This window comes from Epinephelus fuscoguttatus, linkage group LG9, assembly GCF_011397635.1.
Source record: "Epinephelus fuscoguttatus linkage group LG9, E.fuscoguttatus.final_Chr_v1".
NCBI classification, from domain to species: Eukaryota; Metazoa; Chordata; class Actinopteri; order Perciformes; family Serranidae; genus Epinephelus; species Epinephelus fuscoguttatus.
In genome coordinates, this window is record NC_064760.1 from 30996845 (window position 1) to 31024708 (window position 27864).

Here is a 27864-nt window from a genome sequence, read left to right on the forward strand (position 1 = left end):
TCTCAGTCCCTGGGGATGTTGTCGGCTGCTCTGACCCTGGCCCTGTTCTTTTCACCTGTCTGCTGTAGGCTGTTTTCTCCCGAGGCACTTGCCACTGATTTGGAGTCAGTGGATTACACCTGTAGTCTGGCGGCTATCATTAGAAGAATGACTCAACACCTCAGCATGGGAGAGGATGAGGGGTTGTTTGAGAGCCCTATAATGGGTTTAGCTGGAGAGATCATGGCTGTGTTCAATGAGAATAAACGCCCTGACACAATTAGATAGTGTTGCGTAATGCTTCTCCTGAGCTGATTGTGTGCCTGGTTTCTCCACGTAGGTGAGGCTTTTTGGCATGCACATCCAACGACTTCAATAAGCAGTTCATTCATTTGAACATACTTGTTGAACAACAGCGGGAATCTTTGCTATTTGCCGCACCTCTGCCTTTTTAATCTAAGTATGTGTTGACAGTCTTCATTTGGCACGTCGCTCAGGTTCTATATGCAGTATGTTGTTTCTTTTATACAAGTATTTCTTTTATATAACTTTGCCTGGCTGGGCGGTGAAAGCAGAGGAGGTTATGCTGTGCCAGGGTTTTTGGCAATATTTCAGAAGGTCAGCATTGTAAATAAATGTCCTGTGTGTTTTCAGTAGGTGTTGGCAAAGGCTTGCATGTACTGCCATTAGTTCCCATTATCTCTCATTCACACCTGATGAGATCAGTGTTGCTTGGTTTTACGATAAAAAAAAAAAAGACTCCCTTTGCCTGGTCTCACACATACACATACACACACACACACACACACACACACACACACACACACACACACACACACACATATATATATGTATATAAAAGCCCCACTGTCAAGGGAGTGTCATTATTTGAACCAGTGGCTGAGCACTTATCAAGCAGGGGTAGTGGGTCCCATTAGTGCTGCCAGCATTGTGAGGAAAACAATGAACTAACAGAGACTTGAGTGTGGGAGATTGGAGTGGGAATTAATCATGATTGCATATTTCCAATGCCCACGCTCCTGTCCTGAACAGGAAAATAAACAACAGTCATGCATTCATTCTGTCTTGCACCCGATGGTGTAGTGCTGAGGGAGTGCACTGGACAAGGCTCCGCCACTTTTTTTCTCCAAGTTTAGAGATTAAGTTTTTGCAAACTTGCCGGTAGCTGCCAGCGGTAATTTTTGAGCAGCACAGGAATTAGATAATTTTTTTCTCAGTCTTACTGTTAACTAGTAAAGATGAAAAGGCAGCCAAATATCCTTTCATGTTATAAGTTGCCACCTTTAGAACAGTGGTTATGTAACCTACAAAATGAGCCACAACTTAACCGTGATCATGGGTGCACTTCGGTACTTTAGCAAATGGCACTACACCCCTGCTTGCACCCATGGATGTATGCATGCCTTCACACTCAGTCAGTTCACATACTGTAGCCTATACACCATGAATATACTTTCATCAAACTCGGTGCATGCAAAGGGTGCTCACAGGCTATGAGGCATGCAAGGCTGTTAGACTTTTTAAGTGCTGCAAGTCCTCTGGGATTCATCCAGTGAAATGGAATCAGTAGCTCTGTCACGCCAGCACATATGCTGGTGCTGCTCTGACTAAAGCAGCAAAGTCCTTCAGTCAGCTCTTCAGGTAGACAGCAAGGCCAGCTGGTTACCCTGCCATTATACCCCTTCCACCGAGTGTAGGACCACTCACATGCTCCTTCAGGAAGATGGAGCAAAATAAGAGACTGTGAACCCAGCTGTTCTGGCACAGTCTCAGTATTTGAAGGCTGGTCATCTGTGCTTGTGGATGCAAGAGAATCTTTGTATGGCCTAGAAGAGAGGATGGACCTTTAAAGAGCCTCTGATAGCCTAAGAGGGCTTAGATAAATTAATTTTCCACACTCATTTAAGATCAAATTAATCTATCATTTGGAGCTTTTTGCTTGTGAGAGCCTTTGCTCCATTAATGTTAAGGCTGTATGTGAGAACTTGCTTTCCTGACAATGTGAAATAGCTATCGGCCTTGCAAGAGTCTGACATGTAAGCTAATGCATAATGAGGTAAGGAGATCTATCCACTTTCTAACCTGACGCAGCAATGTATGTGTGTGTGTGTGTGTGCATGTGTGTGTCAGCCCGTGTGAGTGTGTGAAAAATAGAGACAGTGGGAGAGAAAGCCTGGAGCTTACCCAGCTTACATAGGTGTCAGACCTCACAGCTTCAGAACAAGTGTTGACAGAGCTACACACTGATCTTATTGTGTGAACTGCACACAGTACAGTCTGTAGTGCACTAGAAGCCCCAGTTCTGGTGATGGATTTCTGCATACAGTGGAAAAACCGTTGAATTTGAAAAGCAGTTTTGTTCAGCTTAATGCTGAAATCCATTATGATTTTGAATTAATGCAATGTTATGTCCATTAAAGTGGATAGTGCATTCGCTGTGGCTGGAGACAGAAATGTTGATTGTGGCCTGGCGACTGTCAAGCTTTGGATTTCTTTACATGCTGAAGCTGTGTACATGGGGCTCTAGTAATCGAAACTTTATGTATAGAGCTTGGATAGTTTTTTTCTAACTCTCTCAAAAACTAAAAACAAGAGCAAAAGTGTAAGGAATGGATGAGACAATGTTCGTCTGCTTTAACACATGCTGCAAATCTTAGCATGTCTCATTAACGAGCCTACTACCTACAGTGAGACCTAACCCAGCATCACTTCCAAAGCCAGACACATTTTGTTCTATATTGTTTTTAGGTGTGACCCCAATTCGACAGCTAATCTCACAGTTAAATCGTGGCAGTGGCGGCAAATGTAGCCATGAAACAAAGGATTATTTCATTCAGGATATGGGGGTGCTGAAGGAATTGCTTGGTTTCTTCCAATAAATCATGATGTATAGCCTAGTTTTGGTATTAAATTATCAGAGCACTCACATGAGAAATTAGCACCAGCAGAGTGCTATGTATTTTTTAAATTTATGAGCAATTCTCTGTCAATATCAGCAGAGGGAGGCAATTTGAAACAGCTGTTTGTGGCTTGCATTTTCCATCTCTCTTTCTTTCTCTAGTCAAAAGTCGGAGTTTGAACAACCAAGAAAAGCTGTCTGTCTGTCTGTCTGTCTGTCTGTCTGTCTATAGATCTTCTTGGTAACGTTTCAGTACTGGGGACAGCACTGGATGGAACATGTCCTATCACGAAATGCGTTCTTGTGCCAAGTCAAGAAGACAAATTGTTTAATTGGGTGTGTCAGCTCTTTTGTCTGGTGTAGTAAAAGTAGAAACTTAAGTCGCAAATGAGAATATCAGCCAGTGAGAAAAAAAAGATTTGATGGTAGGTCGATGATAGGCTAGACATATGATTATAATAGAATTGAACAATCAGATTTGATTATGGAAATTCTTATTTGGGGACACCCCTAATAATTTTGCAGGCCAGATTGAGTTGAAAAATAAGCCCCATTCATGTCTAGTACATCCACTGTGTGTACTGTAAGTTTCATTTTGGTGTTTTGCATTGATTACATTGATTTATTTGTAGCATCCACCATAATATCAACACTTATGGATTTTCTGTATTTTAAAGCTGCACACAACACATTGATTCGCTCAGCCCCTCACTTGGCTCGCCTCTGTTCAACAAGTGGGACAAATTAGTCGGCGCATGCACCTCGTGGTCCCTCCGTCTCACTCCCTGCCTCTTGGAGACTATTCGCCCAGAGGAGAGCAGGCGGAAGCACTGGAGGGGGACCTTCAGTAGCAACTGCGGCAACTTGAATTCAGCCAGAGCAAACCCCAGTGCTTCTGTGTGCCATCTGGGTCTAACTTGTGTAATGGCAGCAACAGAAAGTTAGTTATCTAGGGGGAAGTTTGCGATGGCTGAATTCAAATTACTATTCAAGCAATTCTCAAAGTGCTATTCTCAAAGTGTATATATGTATGTATACGTATAATCTGTATACATACATTTAAATTCAGTTTAAAATTATTCAAATTGAAACATTAGCCAAAGACAGCATTTTCAACCAACTCATGAAGGTAACGTTAGCTTTATTAGTTGGCTAGCTATAATGATGATAAAAAATGCCACCAACAGATGTCATTTTGGCAAAATTTGTTCTGTTGCTGGCTAGAAGTGAGAGGCTTCCACCACTGTCAGAGAGAACCTATTCCTTCAAAAATTACTGAGATTTTCAAGCAACAGTCTTGTATGCTGCATATGTGCTGTTCAAGAGTAGAAAGCTTGAGGCAGGCATAGCAACAGTAACTAGCGGCGGACATTAAATTCATGTTACAAAATAGTAACACATAAATAGAATATTAAATTTGTGTGTTTTTTGTCTCCAGCAGCTTACCAACAAGGATCTGCAGGTGGTGAACGAAGTTCAGGACCAATCCGGTGCCAGAGGTGTCGGGAAATATGCAAAGGAGAGGTGGTACGAGTACAAGATACCCACTTCCACGTCAAGTGTTTCACCTGCACAGGTAAGACATGGGAACCTGATCGATAACACAACCAAGCAAGTGTGAGAGTAGACAAACAGCTGTGGTGATCACACAAACAGGTGTTGTCTTACAAAGTCTCCAGGCGTGGGTGGTCCTGGTCATGAATGTTGTTAAAGTTAAATAAGATGGGACTCAGATTCCAGTAGAGGACTAGAAACAAGACATCTATCATGGTCACATCCTTACTTTCCGTTCACACACCCCCACACACACGTTGACACATATAGGCCTACACTCACTCTCCATCCATCTCCTGGTGTACATGCTGAGTGCTACTATTAGCCCACAGTGGGGATTGGAACAGATCAGAGGTGCCTTGCAGGGGACTTAGGCACCTGCTACGGTAGCTTGTTATTGCGCTGCCAACTTGGAGGGATTTTCCTTCGGTTGTACGCCGAGGTGTAATGAGAGTGTGTCAACGATAGCTTTGCAGTGCTACAGGTGAGCTCTGGTGACCTACAAGAGATTCAGTGGTGACATCATCTCACGTCATCTTACAACAGGGATAGCGTAACGTGTTTCTCTTTTGTAATGTTTAAAAGGAAATAATTTGGGAGTCAGTCAAGACAAAGTCTGAGTAGTGAGAATCTGGTTTAAATGTAGGGTATTTAAATAGATGTAGACGCTATAACTATACAGCCAAAGATGCTACAAGTAAAAAAATAACAGCACTTAATAGAATTTTTTGTGTTTTGCTTAAATGTTGTCAACTGTGGAGGCAAAATGTTTTTCAGGAGTTTCATGCTGCAAGCAGATGGCATGACTCAAAGTGTAAAATTTAGGAAGATGATCTGCTGAATGGGGTGTTTATTTTTCTTTGGCTCAACAAGATTGCAAAAGCAGGTCCTCTACATTGAGAGAGTTAAGTGCAGCTCTTAAAGGGATTTTGTGACAGTAAAGTATTTGTGCAAGTGCAAATCAGAAATCAAAGAAGCGAGGAATTGTATTTGTCATGCTGCTGTACAGCCTGGAGCAAGTGTACTCAGTTTTATGTTAATAATGTCATCTCTAAAGCAAAGACAGCCAGTCATGGTTACTTTCAGTCATTTGCAGATGACTTTGAAAAAAAAAAACAAAAAAAAAACGCAGGCAGATAGATTAGGTAGAGATGTGTACTCAACAGTCATCTAATCACACACATTTCTACATAATTATAGGCTAATCTGACATAATTTCTGACAAATCTCTCCCCACTTTGTTCATCAGCCATCATATTTCTCATGAGCTCAACTGAGTTGTGTTGACGTTTTGTCACACTGCCTTAGTTGTATAGTTGAAGGCCAAAACATTATGGCTTTCTGATTTAAGTACACTTAACATTTATAAAGTAAAACTTAACTGTATGTTAAATAGACAGGATGTGAGAAATGCATTAGTATACCACTGGACCACTTACACAAGTGAAAAGAGGCGAGAGCTGGCACTGTTATATTTATCTGCTCCATGAAAATTGTTACTGCCAATGGAAAATGATGGTAATTATTTAATAGTCATCTGAACAGGTAACTATACCAAGATAGGGTTGGATGAATGGATGAATATGTCGGTTATCTGTGATTGACTGAGCACGTAGTTTTTTCTTTGAGGTGATTTTCACCATTTTATTTCACTACATTAATGGTCTGCCTCAGAAGAACCAGTGAGAGCCGCCACTCAGCAGCAGAGAGACAGCGAGGAAAAACAGCGTGTAGAGACATCTTTTATATTTTCACATCTAACTCTGTAAATTAAAGTTTTATTTTGACTGTAACCGGAGTTGGTGATTGTTGGAAAAGTGGAAAGACTAACCAAGACAGTTTTGGTGAGTTTATTCTGTCTGTGCCGAGTTCAAATGAAGTACGTTTTATGATGAGTTAGAAATGCAAGTTTTAAGTGTTGCAATTTCAAAAGTATTGCAGTTTTTTAACACTAGACCCTGGGAAAAAGCTGAATCATACACATCCAGAGACTATAAATCATAAGGCATATTTCCAAAAACGATGCCTATCTTATGTCAGCCCGTCTTTCTGACTGTTATTTATCACTGTATAGAAAACTGGTAAATAAACTAGTAACTGTTTTAATGTTCTTATTTTTAAACAATTTTATTCCAGTGATTCACTTTGACCTTGCTGTGTGAATGGTGCTATATTAGATATACTTTACTGACTTACTAAAATGAATGTTACATGTGCAACTGAATGAATAAAAAAGTAAATTTTGAAGTGACCTTAAACTGCTACATTCAGCTGTCCCTGCAGTGTTTTCCCTACACTGATTTATTTGTAGCATCCACCACAATATCAGCATTGACCACCACTTTATAATGTTTTTAACTATTTAAAATGTGTAAAATTGTATTCCATTGTAGAGCTGCGCACAGCGCATTGATCCGTTAACCCCCTCGCCCCCTCACAAATAGGACAAATTAGCTAGCTCATGCACGTCATGGTCCCTCCGCCTCACTCCCTGCCTCCAGGATACTGTTTGCTGGAAGGAGTACAGATGAAAACTCCAGAGACAGACCTTCAGTAGTGACTGTAGCAGCTTTATTTCACCTGGTGCAAACCCCAATGCTGGTGTGCACTGGTAGGGTCTAACCTGTGTAACTGCAGCAACAGAAAGTTGGCTGATCCGGCAGGGAGTTTGTGATGGCTGAATTCAGGTTGCTGTTTGAGCAGCTGAATGTTCATCCTCAGACTGTCTGCCGCATTCTGCTTTCTTGCTTTGTCTTTGTTTTTCTTGAACTGTATAACTTTCCAACCCTAACTCACACACACACACGCCTGAGCAAATATATCGGCAGTTGCTGGTTGTTGGGCTGATTGTGGCCGGTTGGAAAATTTTGATTGTCCAAAACAAGTGTTGCACAGTCTGGCTCCATATGCGATTCATTTAATTTGATGGCATTTCGGCCTTTTTTTAAGATGAACAAATGTCAAAGCGTCATCAAATTAAAAGAAATGCATCTGGAGCCAGAGTGTGTGACACTTGTTTTCTACAATCAAGTTTACTGCCAGTGATCAGCACCTCATTATAGTTCTTGATGTGTGTTAATATTATGTTTTCAACAGTTAAAAATGTTTAACATATCGCCCAGCCTTGTAATATAACTATACTTTTTTAATATCTTAACTTGTACCATATTTGAGATTGATCTGTTTGTGAATTGTCTTTATTTTACATATTTATTCCCGATTATTCCTGTTTGTACGGTAGATATTTTGAGTGTTTTGCTGCGTAATCGTGTTACTTATGTTATGTTATGCACATACAGTATATCTCATATACAAATAAGTGAATTAAGTCTGCCCCACCTGCAGTTTTATTTTGACTTTTCTGCAGCAGCTGTTGTCGAGGAGGAGAAGCTGAGTAAGTTGTGTTTACTGTATGAGCTGCACCACACTGCTGAACAGCCCAGAGCTGTTATACAGTAGATAAACACACTGAAGGCTATTCATTGGAGGGCTGTTGTTACATGTTCCCTACGTGTAGCCGTCACGCACACATGCATGAAAACACATGTATACCCTGCACACATACACACATGCACTCAACCATACGAACGTGCACATCCATACATGCGTGCACGCTCACTGTGGTTGTGAGGGGTTGCTGTGGAAACGGTGTGAAGGGGCACCCGGGCCCTGGTTGGTGGATATTCTCAGCATCTCTATGGTGCTATTAACCAATCGGAGGGCTCTATTCTGTGCCCCAGAGAAAAAGGGGGGTGAACACAGGAAGCGAGCAGAAAAGAGAAGAAGAGGGGGGATGGGGGTGCTGTTTGTGTCGCCTAAACATTACATCATCACTTGAGTGTAATACCAATCTGATTCTCACTTGCTCTTCCGTCTTTTCATTTCCCTCTCACTCGCGGCAGCCGTACAGTAATGGAAAACTGTCATCGATGAGCATCATGTTAAATACACCCATCAGACCCCCACACACCTCCTCCCCTCTCATGTTCCAGAGAGCTCTCCTCATCCCATGAGGCAATGGGGCACTATTGTGCGGCCAGACTCTGCCACATCCCTGCCCATAATATGCTCTCCTGTATGGGCCTCTGCAGAGCCAGCAGTTCCCTAAAGCTTTATTGTTCAGTGTCAAACCCCCCCTCACACACAAACATGTTGCATGTTCTTTTGAACTTTATAAACTCAATCTATTCTCTGCTCTTCATTAGCCCCCTGTACATTTTCTGAGGCTCAGTGGTTGTGAATGCATTAGAGATTAAGATCGAATTTCTATATTTCCCTCCGCCCCCTGTCGCTTTTTCCCTTAGTTTCTCTCCCTCTCTCTCTGTTTCTTTCTCTTGCTTTCTCCCTTTCTTTCCTGATGACAGTCACCCAAGCATGAAATCAATTTCTCATCTTGGGACAGGATGACATTGGCATGCGGGGCATGCGATTTGGAAGCTAATGGCTAAACTGTATTATGCCATTGTGCCACAGTGACAATCCGCCGTCTCTGCCAATTGCCTTATCTGTCGGACGTGTTTATGAACTGGAGTGTGTTTCAACATTTGATTTCATTCTTTGCCGGGCAATTATTTTCTTTTAGAGAATCAGGGTGTTTGCTCAGGTTATTGACCTTGACCGATGATATTGTGTGCGCCTCAGTCCATTCATTTACACTGGAAAACCATGACATTAAATCTCAGTTATTTCTCCCCTTTTTCCTCCTTCTGCTTTTCCTTTCTCCTCAAAAGGGCTGACTGTGCCCCACTAAATAGATCATGATCATAAACAGTCAGACGCACTCAGAGTTACTTTGTGAGCGCACACATTCACTTAGCATGTAGAAATAAACCCATCAATCCCATCCATCATTTCATCCTCCCACTGTCTTTCCCTGCGCTTTATCAAGCCACATTACCTTCCTTCTGACACATTATCATAATTTCTCTCTCATGCATTAGTCAGAAGAAGAACAGATCACTAATCATGTGCATTTAACCTCTCATTTGAACCCATTACACAGCAGCTGATTATAGCACAAAGAAGCAGCCACGCAATCAGCTCAAGAAAAAAGTCTGTGGAAAAAATGCTCAAGACAGAAGCCAGCTCCCAGATTGATGCATCAACTCCAGACATAGAGAAGGCAGCGGGGGTGTACGTGTGTGTATGTGTGTCTGCGGGGATTATGCGTATCCCGTAGCACTTCTCAGTGTAGCAGCGGGCTGTACAGTATGGATAATGTGGTGTTGTATTACCGGCAGACGGGCTGACTCGTGCATACTGGCCTAATGACATAGTGACCACATTTATCCCGCCTCTGAAGCATAATTGGCACTCTTGGATTCCAACAGAAACAGCGGGGCCTGTCAGTGGCACGAGCGCAAAGCTAACACACACGTAAATCACACGCAAAGGCGAAATGCATGTGCATGTGCTTCCTGTGCTGCCAGCACATGAGCTAACATAAAAAAAAAAACCACAGAAGCACAGAAACAAATACACAAGACGGATGCAAACACAGACACATTCAAACATAAACTGCCAGGCTGCTCCCAGTAGTTATTTATTGTCTGAGACAAAACTGATTTTTCTCATAAAACAACGCTAAAGGGAATAGCAGATTTACACAGACAGGTCAGATAAATACTTGACTGCTCAGCGAAGGCTCCATTTCTTGGCTGTATTCTCACCAGGGCTTTTGCGAAATTGCAGCATCTTTGTCTTTCTCTCTGCAGACCTTTTTCAGTCAGTTCAGCCTCCCTTTGGATGCCATTAGCCCCCATCACTCAACCTCTGTGTTAATAACATCAACCCACTGTACTGTGCCGCCGTTCTGTTCTCTGAAGGCGAGGGACAGACCGAGATGGAGAGAAACATAACGGAGGGGCAGAGGGGAGAGGAGAAGACAAATAGCAAGAGGAATAAAGAGAAAAAGAAAGAGAGGTTATAGAAAAAGAGACACAGCACAGGAAAAAAATGTGGGGGGTTACAGGGAAGGGGAGCTTCCTGTAGCTATAGCAACCACTGGTACGCTGGTCCAATCACCACGCCAATGCCTGGTTGCTAGGGAGAGATTCCGGCGGAGAGAGAAGGGAGCGCGGCAGGCAGCGACGCTTTTCCCCGACGACTCTCCAGGATCCGGGATAGATGACAGGGATTATTTCTCCGCTTGTCTCTCTCAAGCGTCACCGTCCTGAGGGATTTTCACACACTGACGCCCTGCCTATTGTCTTTAAGTGTGTATGTGTGTGTGTGTGTGTGTGTGTGTGTGTGTGTGTGTGTGTGCCACGATGAGGTGGAGCTGCTTAAGTGTGCTGTGTGTCTGGCTCAGTGAAGGAGTGATTTCTGAATGATAAGGAGGATCATGAACTGACAAACATACACATACACAATCTAAACCAGTACATCTATACATAGAGTGGGAGCTGTAGAGCATGTTTATTGCTTATCAGAAAGCCCTATCTCAGTTTTGTTAACCCTGTGCGTGTGTTTGAGACCCAATTCACGCCTATTTTCCCCTCAGCTGAGCGCCTTATCAGAGCTGGGAGGGTTAAAAGCTGAAGGCCTCGGCAGTGGGGCTGGTCTGCTGGTATGAAGGGACTCCACTGGGCAACCATCTGTCTCCATCAACGACCGCAGCCAAATGCTAGGGGAACCCTGTCACTCATGCACAATTTCTCTCCTCTTCAGCCCTTAGCTGCCTCTCTTTCTCTCCTCTTGCCCTTTTCTGTGACCACATCTCCGTCTGTTTTCTGTTAGTTTTTTTTTTTTTTTTCTATAGCCGGGCCAGTGGCTCTAGGGATGGCAATTTTGGTCAGTCAGTCTGTCACTCTGGACCAGGCTGAAATGTCTCAACAACTGCTGGAGGAATTGCCATTAAATTTTGTAAAGACACTCATGGTCCCCAAAAGATGAACCCTGCTGACTTTGGTGATAGCTTGACTTTTCCTCTAGCGCCATCATGTGGTTGACATTTTTAGCAATACGTGAAATTGTTAGCACATTTTAACAATATTGTGATAATACTGATCATTTTGGTTACTTTGGTTATCTCTAAAGCTGGACATACACAATGTGATTTGAGACTGTTTTAAAATGTTAGAAATGTGACTGTTGGCACTTGTCAATTAGAATTTTTTGAAAGCTCCAAGGCTGCAGACAGGTACAAATTGTTAGCCTGGGGTGGTACAATTCACAGTAATGTAGAGACAGACGCCCCAAATGAGCTTAAAAGTCCATTGCTGCAAAACAGGTCAGTCCTAGTTTTGATTTCCTCTCTGTCTGTCTGTCTCTCACACACACATACACACACACGTTAGCAAGTTAGCAGCACCAACAAACTAGCCGGATATTGGTTAGGCTGAACGATTAATTGACTGAGAAAAATGGCCGTCCAACATTTCTGACGTGTCAGAAATTCACCCTAATGTCTGACGGCCAGTCGGAAACAGCTGATCGGGCCATGTTGGTCCTTTCTCCCCCCTGTACACTGCGCAGCAAATGATGCCTGATGAAGCAGCAATTTGGTCCATCTCTAAGAAGAGTTCTGCGGCTGAATATTCGGGTCAGAAACAGGCTCAAATAGTACAGTGATCACCCAGCTTAAGACACTCATTGTTCCCAGCTGCTGAATCCTAATGACTTTAGTGATCCCTGACTTTCCTCTAGTGTCACCACCAACTTCACATTTTGAGTGAAATGTCTCAAAAAACTACCGGATGGCTTTTCATGAAAGGTAGTACAGATGTTCATGTTCTGCACTTAAGTGATCCTCACTTTTCATCCAGTGCCATCATCAGGTTAATATGTGTCACACCGCGATTCATAACCATAATTAATTTAACATTCCCAACAGCTGCAGGCCTACTTCCCAGCTGCACTTTGTCTTTATTGCTAATTAGCAAATATTAGCATGCTAACACACTAAACTTAGAAAGTGACAAAGGATATGCTAAGCATCAGAATGTCAGCATCATTATTATGTGAGCATCTAGCCGAAAGCACCGTGCCCAAGCACAGCCTCACAAAGCTGCTAGTGTGTTTGTAGACTTTTGTTTCTCTCCTCTTCCTGTCTGTCTGACCGCCTCCTCTCTCACCCTGTGATTTGGCACAACTTGAGAAAACACATTATTTACTCTTGAAGTGTTTCCTCCTGTCAGAGAGGCTCAGATCCAGGGGACAGGGGGGAGGGCAGAGGAGCCTGGGCCCCACGTCGGTAGCACAGATGTGGGGGTGAATAGGTGAGTACCTCCCCTGCTGAAACTTCTAACTGCCCCACTACATACATGCCTCTCTGCTTAACTGCGGCTGCCCCTATTGTCTTAAAATAAAACGCCATGGAAATTAGCATGATGTTGACAGCGGGACTAAAACAATTAGAATGAGCAGTGGTGCTACTTTGAAGTACTGTACAAAGCATGTCCATATGCTTAATAGCACATTATGAAGACCTAACAGTAGCATAATGAGCCTAGGGAAGAGTCACAGGGAGAGAGACTTTGGGGGGATGGGGCGAGGAGGGAGGCTCTGTGAAAGAAAGAGAAGGTTGCATGGAGGTTACGCTCCTGTAGTGAGAAATGAGGGTGCAAATTGAGATAAAGTGGAGACCTTGTGCTCAGAGCCACAAAGATTTGGAAGCAGTCTTGAAACGGAAAGACAGAGAAAGAGAAGGGGAGGAGGCGGGGTTGTCAGCACTATTTTGGGGTTCCGGCCCGGGCCGACTTGAGAAGGGAATTTTAATTGCATCTGTTGGCTGGAGATAAATACCCAATCACGCGGACCCCCTGTGGGTGCCTAATCAGTGCAGTTCTAATGACCACAGCTGCAGACACCGGCCTACATGCTAACCTCTAATCACTAGACTTATGATCGAGATGCTAACTTCCTGCGCTACCAAAAAAGAGCAATATGAAGGAGAGAAGCAGCATCGTTCAGATTCCCTCATTAGAGAGCCATTCAGGGAAAGATCATAAAAAGAGCAAATTGATGAAATGAAGCCTTTGATGTAGTTTGGTCTTGCAAAGCTGATTATGTTTGGTGTAGGAGGCTAAGACTATGTCTCCATGAAATAATATATAGTTCTCATATAGACAAAACTTTTCATTAACTTGGGAATTCTACATAATTATGATTTTCATCTCAAACTGTGTGTACTTTCCCACGAGAAGCTACAGTATAAATCCCCAAAGGCCATTCCTAGGACAGTGGGACAGACCAGGCTGGTTCTCTGTTGGTTGTATTGGGCTGTTAGTTTTATGGGTGGGTGTCTACACCATGTGGAGTTGGTTGTGCGGCTGCAACCGAAGCCTTTTTTCTCGGAGCCAAGCTAAGCCATGTCTCTGTGGCAGCACAGACACCAAGCTCCGACCCAACTCCACCCACTGAACTGGCAACTACATCATGTGGAGGGAGACGTTTGAAACTTCAGCTCAATGGTTACGGCTAAAATGAGAGAACTTGAAAAGTAGAGGGCTGGCTTGCAAGTAGGCTGTAAAAGTGGAGGCTCTAATAGGGAGGTTTGAAGAATTGTCCAGCATGTAAAGCTTGTATTCACCTTTTCAAAGATAAACTTTTGGGGATTTTTCCCTTTAATGACAGGACAGCTATAGATTGACAGGAAATGTGGGAGGGAGAGGGAGAATGACACGCAGCAAATAGCCACAGGCTGGAAATGAGCCTGGGTGACTGCACAGGCCTGAGCCTAAATGGGGCGCACACTCTACACGGTGGAGTCTATCAAGGTGCCTTTAAACAGGTGCAAATGGACAGTAGAAATGTAGCTGTAACTATGTATGGTGTGTGTTTGAGTCTATGAATGTATTGTTAAACTTAAAGTAGGGCTGTACCATACTCAGAGTTATACCAGTTGAATCAGATTTGACTTTTCAATACGAATATCTATTCTACAAATTTTGGTAGGGTTGGGTATCATTTGGGTTTTTTCCGTTACCAATGCCAAAACAATACTTTTAAAATGGTACCAGTGCCTAAACGGTGCCTGAACTGATACTTCTTTCAAAATAAAGCACAAAAAAAATTAACAATGTGAGAGAACAGCTTTCTTTTATTGCAAAGGCATATTTGAACTTGAAATACTACCTCTTAACGGTTTAAAGTAAATTTAGATAAATAAATATGAACTCATACAAAACACATAATCAACAAAACCTAATCCAACAACAGTAATTTTACACAAAATAAGAGTTATAATAATAATAACAACAGCAAAAAAAAAAAAATACGAGTTGGGAACAATTATTGTTTCTCTAACTCAGATAAGACTCAGCAGCCAGTCGCTGAAGCCTCACTGTCACTGTCACACACGTGATCTCTTTCTCTCTCAGCTGCACATTCGCCATGCACCAAAATAAGGCACCTAAATCTGCGTCATGATTCATCAGCCCTTCGTGTTTTCTGACTATGCTAACAACGGATCGTAAATGTGCAACATTTTTTGCAGACACTGGATATCAATCAAAAGCCAGAGAGTAAATCATATTAAGTTGCTGTGAGCTGTAAATTCGCCACCTCTTAGCAAAAGGCAAAAGATAACCGGAGCCTGTAGGGCAAAGCCTCTCTCTGGAGGCAGCTGCCTCCATTTCCCTGAGACTCACGCTGGGTCTGTGTCTGCAGCTGCCTGTCCCAGAGAGCAGCATGAAAGCAAGGAGCGCTCACTCTGCAGCGTAATCTGTGGGTCGAAACGCCCCAGAAGTATGCTGCACTTTAACTGAAGACTGTGTGACTTGAGAAACCTCAGTCAACTGAGGGATCTGTGAAGCAGCTGTAACTTTAAGATGGTCTCTTGAAGTAAATATTATGGCTGTGACATTGTTTTCTTAGTTAAAGATTTAAGCTGAGCAATATACTTAACATATATGAGTGCATCTGAATATACTTAGAGTTTACATGGTCTTATTACTATATGTGCTAATGCTGCCTTTAATCAGCTTTGACAAATTTAACCTAAATCACTGTTGGTAAAATGAGAACTTTACAAATTAAATTTGTGTGGAGCATTTACCTGTTCTCACATTCAAGTGAGAACTTGATTGTCATGTGTTAGTTAAATGTGTTTGCCATCACGGACATTCTCAAGCTGATTTGAAGTTATCACAACTGGTAGCATTTGTTTTTTACAGCCACCAGCTCAACCACAACAAACCCAAATGTAGCACCACATCATTCAGACTCAGGGACCTAGCTGTCTCTAGGGCAACTGTGGAAGGTTTACGTCTCCTATGGCAACTGAGGAAGGGGGACGTCCTTTGCAATGCATCCAGCCAATCGTCCGGTCAGAAGAAAACAATGTGATTAGCCAGAACAGGTGAACCATCCAGCCAGCCTATCCAATCCAGTCTGAGCAGGTCCAGTCAGCCGGCTGTGATTTGGTCAGGCGTCCATATGCTAATGAAGTGCATTAGGCTAATTGAGCAGATTCCAGTCATTTGAAAATCAATCTGGGTGCAGATTGAAAGGCAAATCATTTTGAAAGAGTGAGAGGCAGAGGAGATTGAGAGGAGAACCAGAGAAAATTGTAGCACCGAATGTGATTACAATTTAGTCTTAGAAGATTAAAAATGTTTTTATTAAATTAATGCAGTGGACCATGTCAAGTCACAATGATTTTTTTTCCATGATGAAGAGTTTAGAAGATGTGGAAATATTTACTCTCCCACTCCCCCTTTTCCATGAAGGCATCAGATAGCCTGTGATTTGGGTTTCTGGTAAAAGCCTTAGTTAGTCTGGTTAAAAATGCAGCAGGGACACTTTTTGAAGCTCTGTGCCATTGTTCAGTGGTTCTGGAAATGTGGTTTGCACATACACACACACACGCACACACACACACACACACACACACACACACACACACACACACACACACACACACATAGATGCACACATTTTTATAAACAGGCTATTTTAAATCTTTGCTCTGGTCTTCCTCATACATCCCCTTTTCTTCGTTCCTGCCTTTCCTCCCTTCCTCGGCTCTCCTGCAGCCGCCTTGCCTTGATGCCAATGACCTGTCGCAATGATAAAGATCCATCATCATATCTCACCATACACACTGTCCCATTTCATCATCCTATCTCTGCATACGCACAGTGCCATCTCATCGGGGATGGATTTATGTGTTTCCACCCTCTCCTGTGGGAGCCGAGATTGTTTTGTTTTTAAGTGAGGGCCCATTGATCTTTTATTACACCATTAAGTCAATACGCTCCACTCATAAACAGCTTGAGATTAAATGAGCCCCTTTGAAGGGTTTATGTGCGTGTGTGTGTGTGTGTCTGTCTGTGTCTGTGTGTCTGTGAACTCTCAGCCTGCCAGCATACACTGAAAACCAGTGGTTATAGGGAGCCAAATTTAGCCTGTAGTAGCAAATCTATTTTCTATAGCCTGGCCGGGATGAAGCCATTTATTAGCAGCAAGATGTTGGTATTTGAGGTGCTTTATTCCACCACAAGTAGAACGAAGCATTATTGAGTTTAAAATGTTTACCACTTTATTTACTGCGACACAATTCGCCTTCATCTTCAGTCAGACCTGATATTGTTATCCCCTGATCAGTAGTTTTTTTACACATAGATTATATTTCCACTTATTCATGCTGTGGTAATGGTCTGTGGTTTAGCTTCAGTGCGGAAACAGTATATATTTTACAGGTAATTGTTGCTGGATGTGATTTCTTTCAAAAGCCCACTGCAGTCAGATCAATTACCAATTTCAGACAGAAACTGATTAAATCAGTTGTGAAAGATACAGACTTTGGTCAAATATAAATACTTCCTTCAGGCGTATTTTTGTGTTACAGTAAATATTTGCTCTCATGCTGCCAGGTACAAGAGTTGGGCTCTCTCCCGGTAGTCCAAATTGTGTTCAGGTTATTCGTCTCTCTGCTGTCTGGTTCTCCTGATTCTGCTCAGCCTACCAGTAGCTGGTGGTTAAAGCCTCTGATCTTGTTTCCAATTCATGACCCGTTTCACATGAGCTGCAGGGTTATCAGGAGGATCTGAGGGTTTCTGCACTAAGAATCTGCCCTTTATTCATCAAGGAATCCTTTAGGTGAGTCTTTGTGTTCAGCACAGTAATATTGTGTTGGACCATCTTTTGGTAGGCAGTAGGTGCAGTTTGGTATACTTTTCTTTCTTTTGTTGCTGTTGCTGTTGTTCGATGCAGTAAGTGGCATTTGAGGAATACTTTGACATTGAAAAACTGTAGTTCCTCTAATGGCCACTGGAGGCTCGCTTCAGAGGCAAATTAATCCCCATTAGACCCCCATGTTCCATACAAGATGCCCAACTTTACAGCAAAAATAAACATGTTTACAGCCTGGTCTATTGCTAATTTCCGTGTTCATAACAACTGTAAGAGGTTGAATTTTATGTAACTCACCCGGTTCACATTTTATTAAGTTATGCTTATTTAAGGGCGGGGCCACTTTGAGTCGCAGGATGTCGGCAAGGTGTCACCACAGTCTGTGAGTCAGAACTGGTCGGTTGGTGCTTGTATCAAGCAAGGTTGTTGTTGCAGCCTAAGTTACAGAACAGGGCAGTTGCAGTATCATTTGGTCATGGCTATAATGCTTAAGTAGGAGAAGATGTTCAACAGTGGTAAAGCTTTACACTACGTTCACTTGTTCTAAGAAATTCTCATTTGCCTAATAGAGTATTTGATAAAATTGACTTTTTATACCACCCTGCTGGCAATAATTGTGGCAGGAGGCATAATGTTTTCGGGTGGTCAATCCGTTATCTTTACTTCTCTTAGTCCATCTGTCCTATTCTCGTGAACGCAATATTTCAACGCCTTGAAGGAAATCTGTTTCGAATTGAGGATGATCTGCTAAGCTTTTAGTGGTCAAAGGTCAAGGTCACCACGACCGTGCATCTGTCTCATTCTCATGACGGCAGTATCTCAAGAATACCGTGAGGGAATTTCATCAAATTTGGCACAAACATCTACTTGGATTCAAAGATGTACTGATTAGAATTTGGCAGTCAAAGGTCAAGGTCACTGTGACCTCACAAAACATGTTTTTGGACATAACTCAGGACTTCATGAGCTAATTATGACAAAATTTCACACAAATGTCTAAGAGAGTAAAATGATCAAGTTATGACATTTTATATCCAAAAGGTCAAAGGTCAGCATCACTGTGACATCATATTGTTCTGCAGAAACACTTTTCTGGTCATTATTCATCATCATAACTCAGGAAGAGAAGGGGAGACATTTGGACTCATTTGTTGACACCAATTTTGGGTGTCCACCTTGAAACTGTGCTGATTGTACAGATCTTCTGTGCTGCCAGGTTGAAGGTGTGTGTGAAGCATTCGTGCTTTCATAGACGTGGAAACTGTAACTGCAGCTTGACTGGTTTGCGGAGGCATACAACAGTGAGATGGTAATTCTAGTTATTGATGTATGCATGAAAAATCTGGACTTGTATAACATAGCATGTGACCTCCATCGGTGCCATGTGCGTCAGGTCACAGTACTTTTTCCAGCCGGAGGTTACAATAACTGCCATCTCTTCCTGCTGGTAAACCGCATAGCCTTGGAGAAACCAGAGACCAACAACCACACTGTCTGCTGATCCATGAAAACACCTCTTAGCTATACTGTTACACCCACTGGAATTTACTCTGAGTACATGGCAAAGAGCTGTAGCATACATTGTTAGGACACATAATACACACACACACACACACACAACCTGGGCACCCACCTCGTACATACACAGCAAATGATTTCAGTGTCTTCCCCATTGGTATTTAATGAAACTGCAGTCAATGTTTTGATGATGCTGGGAACTTGCGGTCTGTTGTTTTGTCTCCGTCCTCACATTGTTTAGCGCAAAATGACTTTTCCACTGATTATATCATTATATTCCCATCAGAGCAAATTGGCTCACCACTGTCTAGAGCAGAATAACTCCCTTAGCAGTCATGTGTGAAGACAAACATACACACAGCAGAACAAGCACACATGCACCCACAAACAGGTAGAAAGGCGGCTGCTCAGACTGAAAAAAGCATCTCAGTGTCTCAAGCCTAATGCAAAAAAACAAGGAAAAACAAAGACAAATAAGACATTTGATTTTAAAAGCACATGACAGAAAGTGAAAACATCCGTTGTTGCCCTCATCCACAGGTTGGTGCATAATAGTGTTTTGAGTGTCCTAATTTCTCACTTTCTCTCACCTACTCTCTCCACAGTGTGTAACTGTGATCTGGCGCGATCTGGCTTCTTCCAGAAGAAGGGCGAGTACATCTGCACGGCAGACTACCAGCGTCTGTACGGTACACGCTGCGACCGCTGTGACAGCTTCATCACAGGAGAGGTGGTCTCCGCTCTGGGACGCACGTACCACCCAAAGTGCTTTGTCTGCAGTGTGTGCAGGTACACACACAGAGACACACACACACAAACACAGACACACAATCTCCTACTGCACATATAATGCTACAGTAGTTATACGTTGTTCATCAGTTGTCATTTGTCTAGATACATTTTATACACATGACATCGTGTCTGTCCGTCCAGGGACAGTTTTTTAGGGGTGTCCAAGGAAAGAGGGTGTTATATGCTATATGCTAAATTGTGACTTGTGATATTGTACCAGAGCTTTGATCGGGCCCAAAAAATCTGCCACGACTCTATATGAACCCACATAGTTTCTGTCAAAGCTTGGCCCAAGACCCAAAAATATATTTACAAACTTAAGTCAACTGCAGTATTTTCAGTGAGGTAACAGACATTTGTGTCATTGGGCATATTCAGAAATAGTCACTCTAAGTGCCAGAGTGCACAAACTGGACCATTTGTCATTTCAGAGCACTCTTGGAATATACTATTCAGTGCACCAGTGGACGAGGCTATGAACACTGTCTGAGATGGAGCAGCAGAGTGCCAATCGCAGTGAAAGTGAACCTTAACCGTTCATTACTTAATATAGAAAATGGAAAATTAGTGCTAAGCTGACCCTGTTTAAGCACAGGAGAATGTTGAGAAATCACAGCCTGGCCCTGGAGCTAGTGGGTCGGGTCCCAGTCATGTTCAGGCAGAGAATCAAAGCTCTGTATTGGGCTAAATAAATAAAATCGACTTGACTTGATGACTACATAAGGTTGGGCAATAATACAGCCACATTACTGTTTCAGAGGTGTGTTTCTGATCACCTGGCAAAAGTATGTGAAATATTCACTCACACTTAAAACTTTTAGCTTTGTTTTGGTCTCCACCAACCTCTGACGAAAAAAAAAACAAAAAACATTTGGTTCTCAAGCAGCATGCTCAGCTATGTTTACCAGCTAGTTATTGTCTGTTAATTGGTATAAGACGATATAAATGTGTCAACCGTCAAGTGATTTACCGTTCTTTCTGTTTTAGCTATGCTTAAAATCAAATCAACGAGCATGACTGTTTTATGGTACTATTGTAATTTTCTGTGATATTTGTATCGATGAATTAACTTATCTTGATTTGCTAGTTATTTAAACCTACATAAATAATTTTCTGGTTTTGAGGGCAGTGCAACAAGTTGTTACAAAACTGACATTATCAACTTGGATAAGTGTTATGCAAAACATTTTAACAAACAGTTGCCTATTCTGACATCCAGCAGACGCAGTGCAATATAGCATTTAAATGGAGTCCTGTTTCTGGCCACTCTTCTTTTAGTTCTGTTTTGGTCTCCGTTTTGGTCTCCACCAACTTCCCCAGCTGCAGCCTGCTGAGGCTGGACACAGGGTTGATGAAAGCAGTGTAGAATGAACCAAAACAGTAAAGTTATGGGCTGTAATACCAAAACAAGGAACTGAAGAACACACCTCAGCTAATTACATGCTGAAGTTTGCATTAAAAATGACTATATTAGATGTACTGATATTCCAATATGTGATAGAGGATGTTATCCATACCATGTGCTCCTAGAAGTACACATTTACCCATGCTACTTAAACATAACAGTCTACTTATTGTCTTATAGTATATTTTGCGCATTACTTCATCATGTCTCTATTTGTGCTGCTCTGTATGTGCTTTGTTCTGTGATGACACACAGACGTTCTGATTCATTAGTGAAAGTAGCCTGTAGCAGACGGAGAACAAGAGATAAATTGTGGAGCTACTGAATAAGAACTGTTTGCCTTTTTTCACCTCCTGACCATGCAATCCATCCTCAAATGACACTGCACAAGTTGCATCTTTCAAAATAAGTAATGCAAAGTTGACTGATATCTTAAGATATGTATGTATATAAAGAAATGAGTCACATAAAGTGGGTTTATTAATGCCATTCAGCTCATGATTCAGTGTTATCTCGGCTCCTGAATGTCAATAAATGTCTAATTGGAAAGCTCAAGCAGCCTGTCGTTTTGCTTAGTCGAGACGCGACTCCAAAAAGAGAGCTGACCTGGTGTTTCACGCTGTTAGGTTTAGTAAAAGTAGGCCATCTCTCCTCTGACCTCCATCAGTGTTCGTGTTAAGCTCCTGCTGAATGAAGTAAGAGTCAGCATCCCTGTCGGCTCCTTTCCTCCCTTGATTTCACCATTTCGCTCTTCATGTCGCTCTCCCTTCTTTGTCTCTTTTATTCTTAAAAACTCCCATCTCACTGTTTGTTTTCTCTTTGTTTTTTGCTTCGTCCCTCCCTGCCTGTGTTAATGTGTTAGAAGGTTTACATAAGAGCGATCTCCCTTTACCTCCCTCCGGTGTTTGCCTGTTGTCGTGTATCTGCTTGACATTGGCTGATAAACATGCGGTCATGCCCAGCAGCCGTGGGCGAAAAAAACTGAAACTGAACTGACACCAACTGGCCAGAGACAGTCAGTGGAGCAGTCCAGGCAATGACGGGGAAGTCTGTGCATGTGTGTGTGTGTGTGCGTGTCAGTGTGTGTGGAGTCAACTGGAAGAGACAGCGAGAAGCCGAAGGGTGAATCTCTTCTTTCCTGCTCCGTCTGCCCCCTGTCACATTGCTCGCAATTCTGTCTTGTACCTCCTTCTGTTTTTCCCCATCCTGTCTTCCTTCTCCAACCCCCTCCTCCTTCTGTCTTCTCCTCCTCCTCTTCTTTCTTTTCCTCATCATTACCATCGTCATCGCGCCGCTCTTAATCACCATCCGCATCCAGTCGTCCTCTTTCATGTCTTCATCATCATCATCCCTCTCTTTCCCTTTGTCATCAGCTCTAATGATGGCAGATTGCGAGTTTCACTTTTCTGCACTGATGTTTTTTAAGAAAGCGGCGGTGATCAAAGCCAGGGGGCACATCACTAAAGACAGAAATAGCTTTACTTCTGTGGCCAGTTTAGGCAAAAAAAGTGGGGGGGGGGGGGATAAAAAAACATGCATTAAATATGTAAACAGAGTAAATTTTTAAAGCGCCGAGAAAGGCTGACAAGGCAAGAGCGTCTTGAGGGAGTGAGTGCAACACACAGGTAAAGACAAGGTCAAACACATACTCCTCTGCAACAGCGCGGCATATCTTCAGCGTGAGTTGGACTATAGACTCGGATATCTATGGTCGGGTGCTTATACATGCAAGATTTAACCTGCCATCATAGGATTTCAGGAGGATGCAGGGGGCATGTCATCCTCAATATTTAGAACGTGGGCCTTTGCTCTCCCAATAAAAACCTGAACGTTGCAGAGGACCAAATTAAAGACATTGCCACCTTAAATTGATGCAGAAAAGGGACAAGCTGACCCCCCATTTTATAAACTGTGCCCCTCCAGTGTTGAAACCAAATGTAAGCTCTTGTCTGTCATGCTTGGACGTGGACACAAACCTAGAAAACAGGCTTATATTTTGCTCCTGTCAGTTAAATTAGAAATTAAGAATTGAGTTTACGAACAGATGGTTAACATTGGGATCAACTGAAGGGTGAAATTAAAATTAATTTATACCCCTTATCAGTTTTCACTGACTTGTGTCCCTTTCAGTATTTACCAGGGCCTTTGTTGAATAATTTGTGTGATGAAACGTCTCTGCTGGCTCATCTCTTCTGTGTGCTTGTCCATCCTTTCTGTTTTATGTAACGACGCTGCCCCTTCTTTGAAGAATATGAAAGCACAAAGGAGCAAATTTAGAATACTGCCGTGGCACTTCCCTCCACACACACACACACACACACATATTTCGACAGTAATGGTTGTAAAATAACTCCCTAGAAACACACTTTCGAGGGCTCACAACCTCCGCAGCTGCGTGCATATATTGCACAAGCCTTTGTACATGCTTGCCTCTGTACATCTCCAAGTGCGTACATGGATGTAACTGCACTCTTGTGTGCTGACTGTGAGCTCTGCTGGAGACTCTAGCCTCCCTCTGGGTCTTGGCTCTGGCTCCAGGCCTCGGCGGGGGAGTAAAAGGATTACTGCCGTCTATGTCTTTTTAAACAGCCTTCCCTAAGCCTTTTAGCTCCCCATTCATTCTCACATCCTCCCCAGTCATAAAGAAATCAATCTGTCTGTACAAAAAATGCCACAGAACAGGAAAGAGAGACAAAACAGTGCATCATTATGTAGTAAATTTAATTTCATAGGCACTGTTTTGCTGTCATGTACTCTGCTTGTTTGTGTGTGTGTGTGTTTATGCTTGTTAATCTTAGTTTAGAGTTAAAGTGGTGAAGAAAATTGTGACCTGGTGGCACCAGCTGTGTAAGGAGTGAGCGTGGCAGAGCGAACTAGGCGGACGGACTGAGAGAGAGGGAGACATTAAGATCAGTATGCACTTCACACAGTCTCCCTAATAAGTTTTCATTCTCACTGAGAGAGCCAGTTTTCCTTTCAGAAGCCCGTGGCAGCGTCACATTATCGCCTCTTTAATCACAGAGCAGCCAGGTGCTCCTGCAACAATCAACGTCCTATTAACCCGTCGCCTCGACTGTTTGGAAATGTATTTTCAGGTTCAGTAGGGGATGTCAGACTGTATTTAGCTTGTGTCAGCAGGATTATGGCCTGTCTGTCACCCAATCATGTTTCTGCCAGCACCCATTTGTTATTTCCATGCATACGCTCGGGTTTAATGTAAACACACAGAATCACTGCAGGCATTTTCATCTCCTATTGTGCGCCTGTTTTCTCTCCTCTCTGTATTTTCTCCTCCTCCTCAGTAAACCCTTCCCCATCGGAGACAGAGTGACGTTCAGTGGAAAGGACTGCGTGTGCCAGCAGTGCTCTCGCACACTCGTCAAGCCAAATGAACCGATCAAGATCCACGGGCCCAGCCGTAAGTCCGGCGTCTGCCTTGCTCTGTCCGTTCTGTTTAGGGCCACCAGTCGCTACAGTGTGCTGAGTCTAATGCGATGTGTCCATGAGGCCCATTTAGCTCATTTAGCTAATCAAGTGTCTGTCAAATCAGTGGTCCGACCTGTCGCGCTGATTGCCAGCTGAGAATTATGCAACACAAACAGACACATCATTCATTCATTACTGTCAGCACTAAACATACAAGAGAACAGAGGATTTCATGTAATCAGTGTACATCTGGTCACATATTACAGCATAAGTATATAATGAGCCAAATATCCTGTGTGTTAATAGACAGGTGGGAAGGGTGCACAGCCCTCGCCCTTTCAGGAAAAAAAAGCAGGAAAATGACAAATCATGATCCCACAACAAAGCAGTAGTGATTGATAGTGAATCATTTGTTAAGTGTGGCATAGAGGCAGCAGGCTGCTGCTCACTGGCTGTGCAGCAATAACAGATGGTGGAGAGGCAGTGAATAACTGTCCTCCCCAGATCGCTCCATTCAGGAAAATGAAATCCAAATGGCTCCCCAGGTACGTGTTCATCACTCCGTCTTATGAGGAGACAGTCGACGGGATGGGACAGAGAGTGCAGACGCTAAATGTAATGCACTGGCTTTTACAGCCTGTTCCTCTGTCATTTTGATATTTAAGAATGCAAATATATGCTCTGTGTGCAACAGTGGTAGAAATCCTTTTAGCCAGAACAAGATGATTATTTCAGGGGAAAAGGCCCAGAACAGTCACAAGATAACATGCTGCAAAGAATTATCAGTGGACATTTTCTTATGTACGCATCAATGACCAAACACTTACCCTGAGTAATGTAGTTTTATAACCTCAATCAAAGTTTTAGGAGACTGTCTTAATCCTTCTTTGTGTCTCCTTAAAGCAGCAGTTCAGCTTCTTCGAAACACGCTTATTGCTTTCTTGCTGAGTTTGGTAAAAACATTGCACTCTCATGCTTCTAACAGCAGGCTGCTAACTCAGCTTAGCACAGTTGCTAGCTTTGTCCGAAGGCAACGGAGTCAGCATCTGCTTTTTTTTATGGATTTATACAAATGAGATACATTGTGCTAATCAGTAAGCTTTAGGGGTGCTGGTAAGTGGATTTTGTTAGCTTTGTACAGAACCAGGCTAACCATTTCTCCACGTTTGCAGTTTTTATGCTAAGCTAAGCTACCAGGCTGCTGGCTGTATCCTTATATTGAAATTAACTGACAAATATGAAAGTGGTGTTGATCTTCTCGACTGATAAAACAGAAAAATAAAAAGAAAATAGAATATAGAAAGACATCTTACAAACTTGGATGACACCCCAAATTTGACATAGTTGAATAATTTGCTCAGTGTAGTAAATCTGCAGTTTATGACGACTTCACTTCAAATTGATCAAGGGATTAAAAGAACTTTTTAGCCCCCAAAATGAAAATTTGTAAATCAGTTCTTCACCCCGTGTTAGGTTGAATTTGTGAAGAAAATTGTATTTTTCTTGCAAGCGTCCAGTGAATAAAGAATTCAAAAACAGGGAAAATTCTTGGTGACCTGAAGTAAATGGGGTCCGCAGTCAAGTACAGCTACTTTCTCGGCTGCCTTGATTAATTAGTTTAGTGTCATTGTGTGGCTTTGCTGAGTACGAATTAACCCTTTAAAACACAGAGGTCACACAATAACACAAAGTAACTAACTGATCAAGTAGTGGTGGACTCCCAGCTTCCATGTTTGGTTAGGTAATATTACTGTTTTTGTCAAAGAAGTCTGGATTTTTATAGAAACTTTCAGTTCAGTTCCCCGTCACAGAAGGGCTGTCTGTTTGGAAAGCACTGGGTTAACAAGACTTGGATTACACTGCATAAGGTGTGTGAGAGTCTGTAAATAGATGTAAATAGATACAGTAGTAGTTTTGCTGTTGTTAATTGTGGCCCTTTTAACTTAAGTTCATCAAAAATTTTCTCAATTTTTGCATTCTTTATTTAACGTAACACAGGTCGAGTAATTCATATACAAATGGTCATTTGAGGGTTGAAGTATTCCTTTAAGAGGTGTACAGTGTAAACTGCAATGTTCCCAGTTTGAATTTGGTCGGGGACAATTGTTGTGTGTCATTTCCCCGCAGTCTCATCCTACATCATTTTCTTTCTGCCTCTGAACTATACACATCAGTTAAAGGCAAAAATTGTACACATACATGAACATCATAAAGACAGATCCTGGAGGTTGGTGTAATTTAGAATTAAGACTAGAGCCAGAGAGAAACAGCTTTGTCAAACAGTAACAAAATCTGCAAACCAGCTCCTCTAAATCTCACTAATTACATGTTAAATCATGAAAAACCTGTGTTGAAAAACAACAATTTATCATTTTATGGGGGCTTATGTGCTGGATGATTCCAACAGTTTTTTTTTTCTTTTTGCTCTTCAGACAGAACCAGACTTATCAAGAAAGCGAATTAGTATAAGGGTATTTTCAAATATGTCGAACTAACCCTTTAAAGGAGCACTAAATCACAGAGAGCAGGGAGCTACTGCCGCTGCACTCATGTCTGTGAGTTAAAACATTCAAACATGTTGCCAGGGTGTCTACAGGTCCTTAAAAAGTCTTAAAATATCTTAAATTGAGTTTTCTTGATATATGGCCTTTAAAAGTCTCAAATTGTCTAAATTCAAATTACATGGGTCTGAAATATTTTCATTCACATTACTGCAAAAATTTCTCCACCCTGACAGACCCAGTAACTGTTTACAATCATTGGACAGACAGAAGTATTGCAATAATAAATAGCATTTATGACAGTGATGACATTTTTTTTTTTTTTTTTTAACATTTTTTTACTTTTCATTTGAACTGACATCAGTGTGTTTACTTGGAAAGAGTGCACACACACACACACACACACACACACACACACACACACACACACATACATATATAATGTGTATTTCTGTTGCAGGTTTGGTCTTAAATTTCATATAAGGTGGTATTAAAAAAGGTCTTAAAAAGTCTTAAATTTAATTTGGTTATATCTGTAGACACCCTGCTTGCACGGGCCAGAAATGCAACAACAGTGCAGAGGCAGTTTTCTCTCCTCTGTCTCCTTCTCATTAGTGTTCATTTATATGTAACCATATCAAACAATTTCTCCTCACAAGCTCTGTTGCGTAACTGTTAGCCGTTCAAATACC

The 27864-nt window shown here is 42.2% G+C and overlaps 1 protein-coding gene across 5 annotated transcripts in view; it reads left to right on the plus strand.

Moving 5' to 3' along the window:
• The window catches only part of ablim3 (actin binding LIM protein family, member 3), a 58991-nt gene that overhangs the window by 7155 nt on the left and 23972 nt on the right, over nt 1-27864 (plus strand). For 4 of the 5 annotated variants that reach the window (XM_049586081.1, XM_049586083.1, XM_049586084.1 and 1 more), the window contains exons 2-4: nt 4338-4475; nt 19654-19837; nt 24548-24663. In XM_049586081.1, coding sequence (XP_049442038.1) covers nt 4338-4475; nt 19654-19837; nt 24548-24663 — 438 coding nt within the window. The remainder of the gene's footprint in view (nt 1-4337; nt 4476-19653; nt 19838-24547; nt 24664-27864) is intronic. The other variant, XM_049586082.1, reaches the window with a different exon arrangement.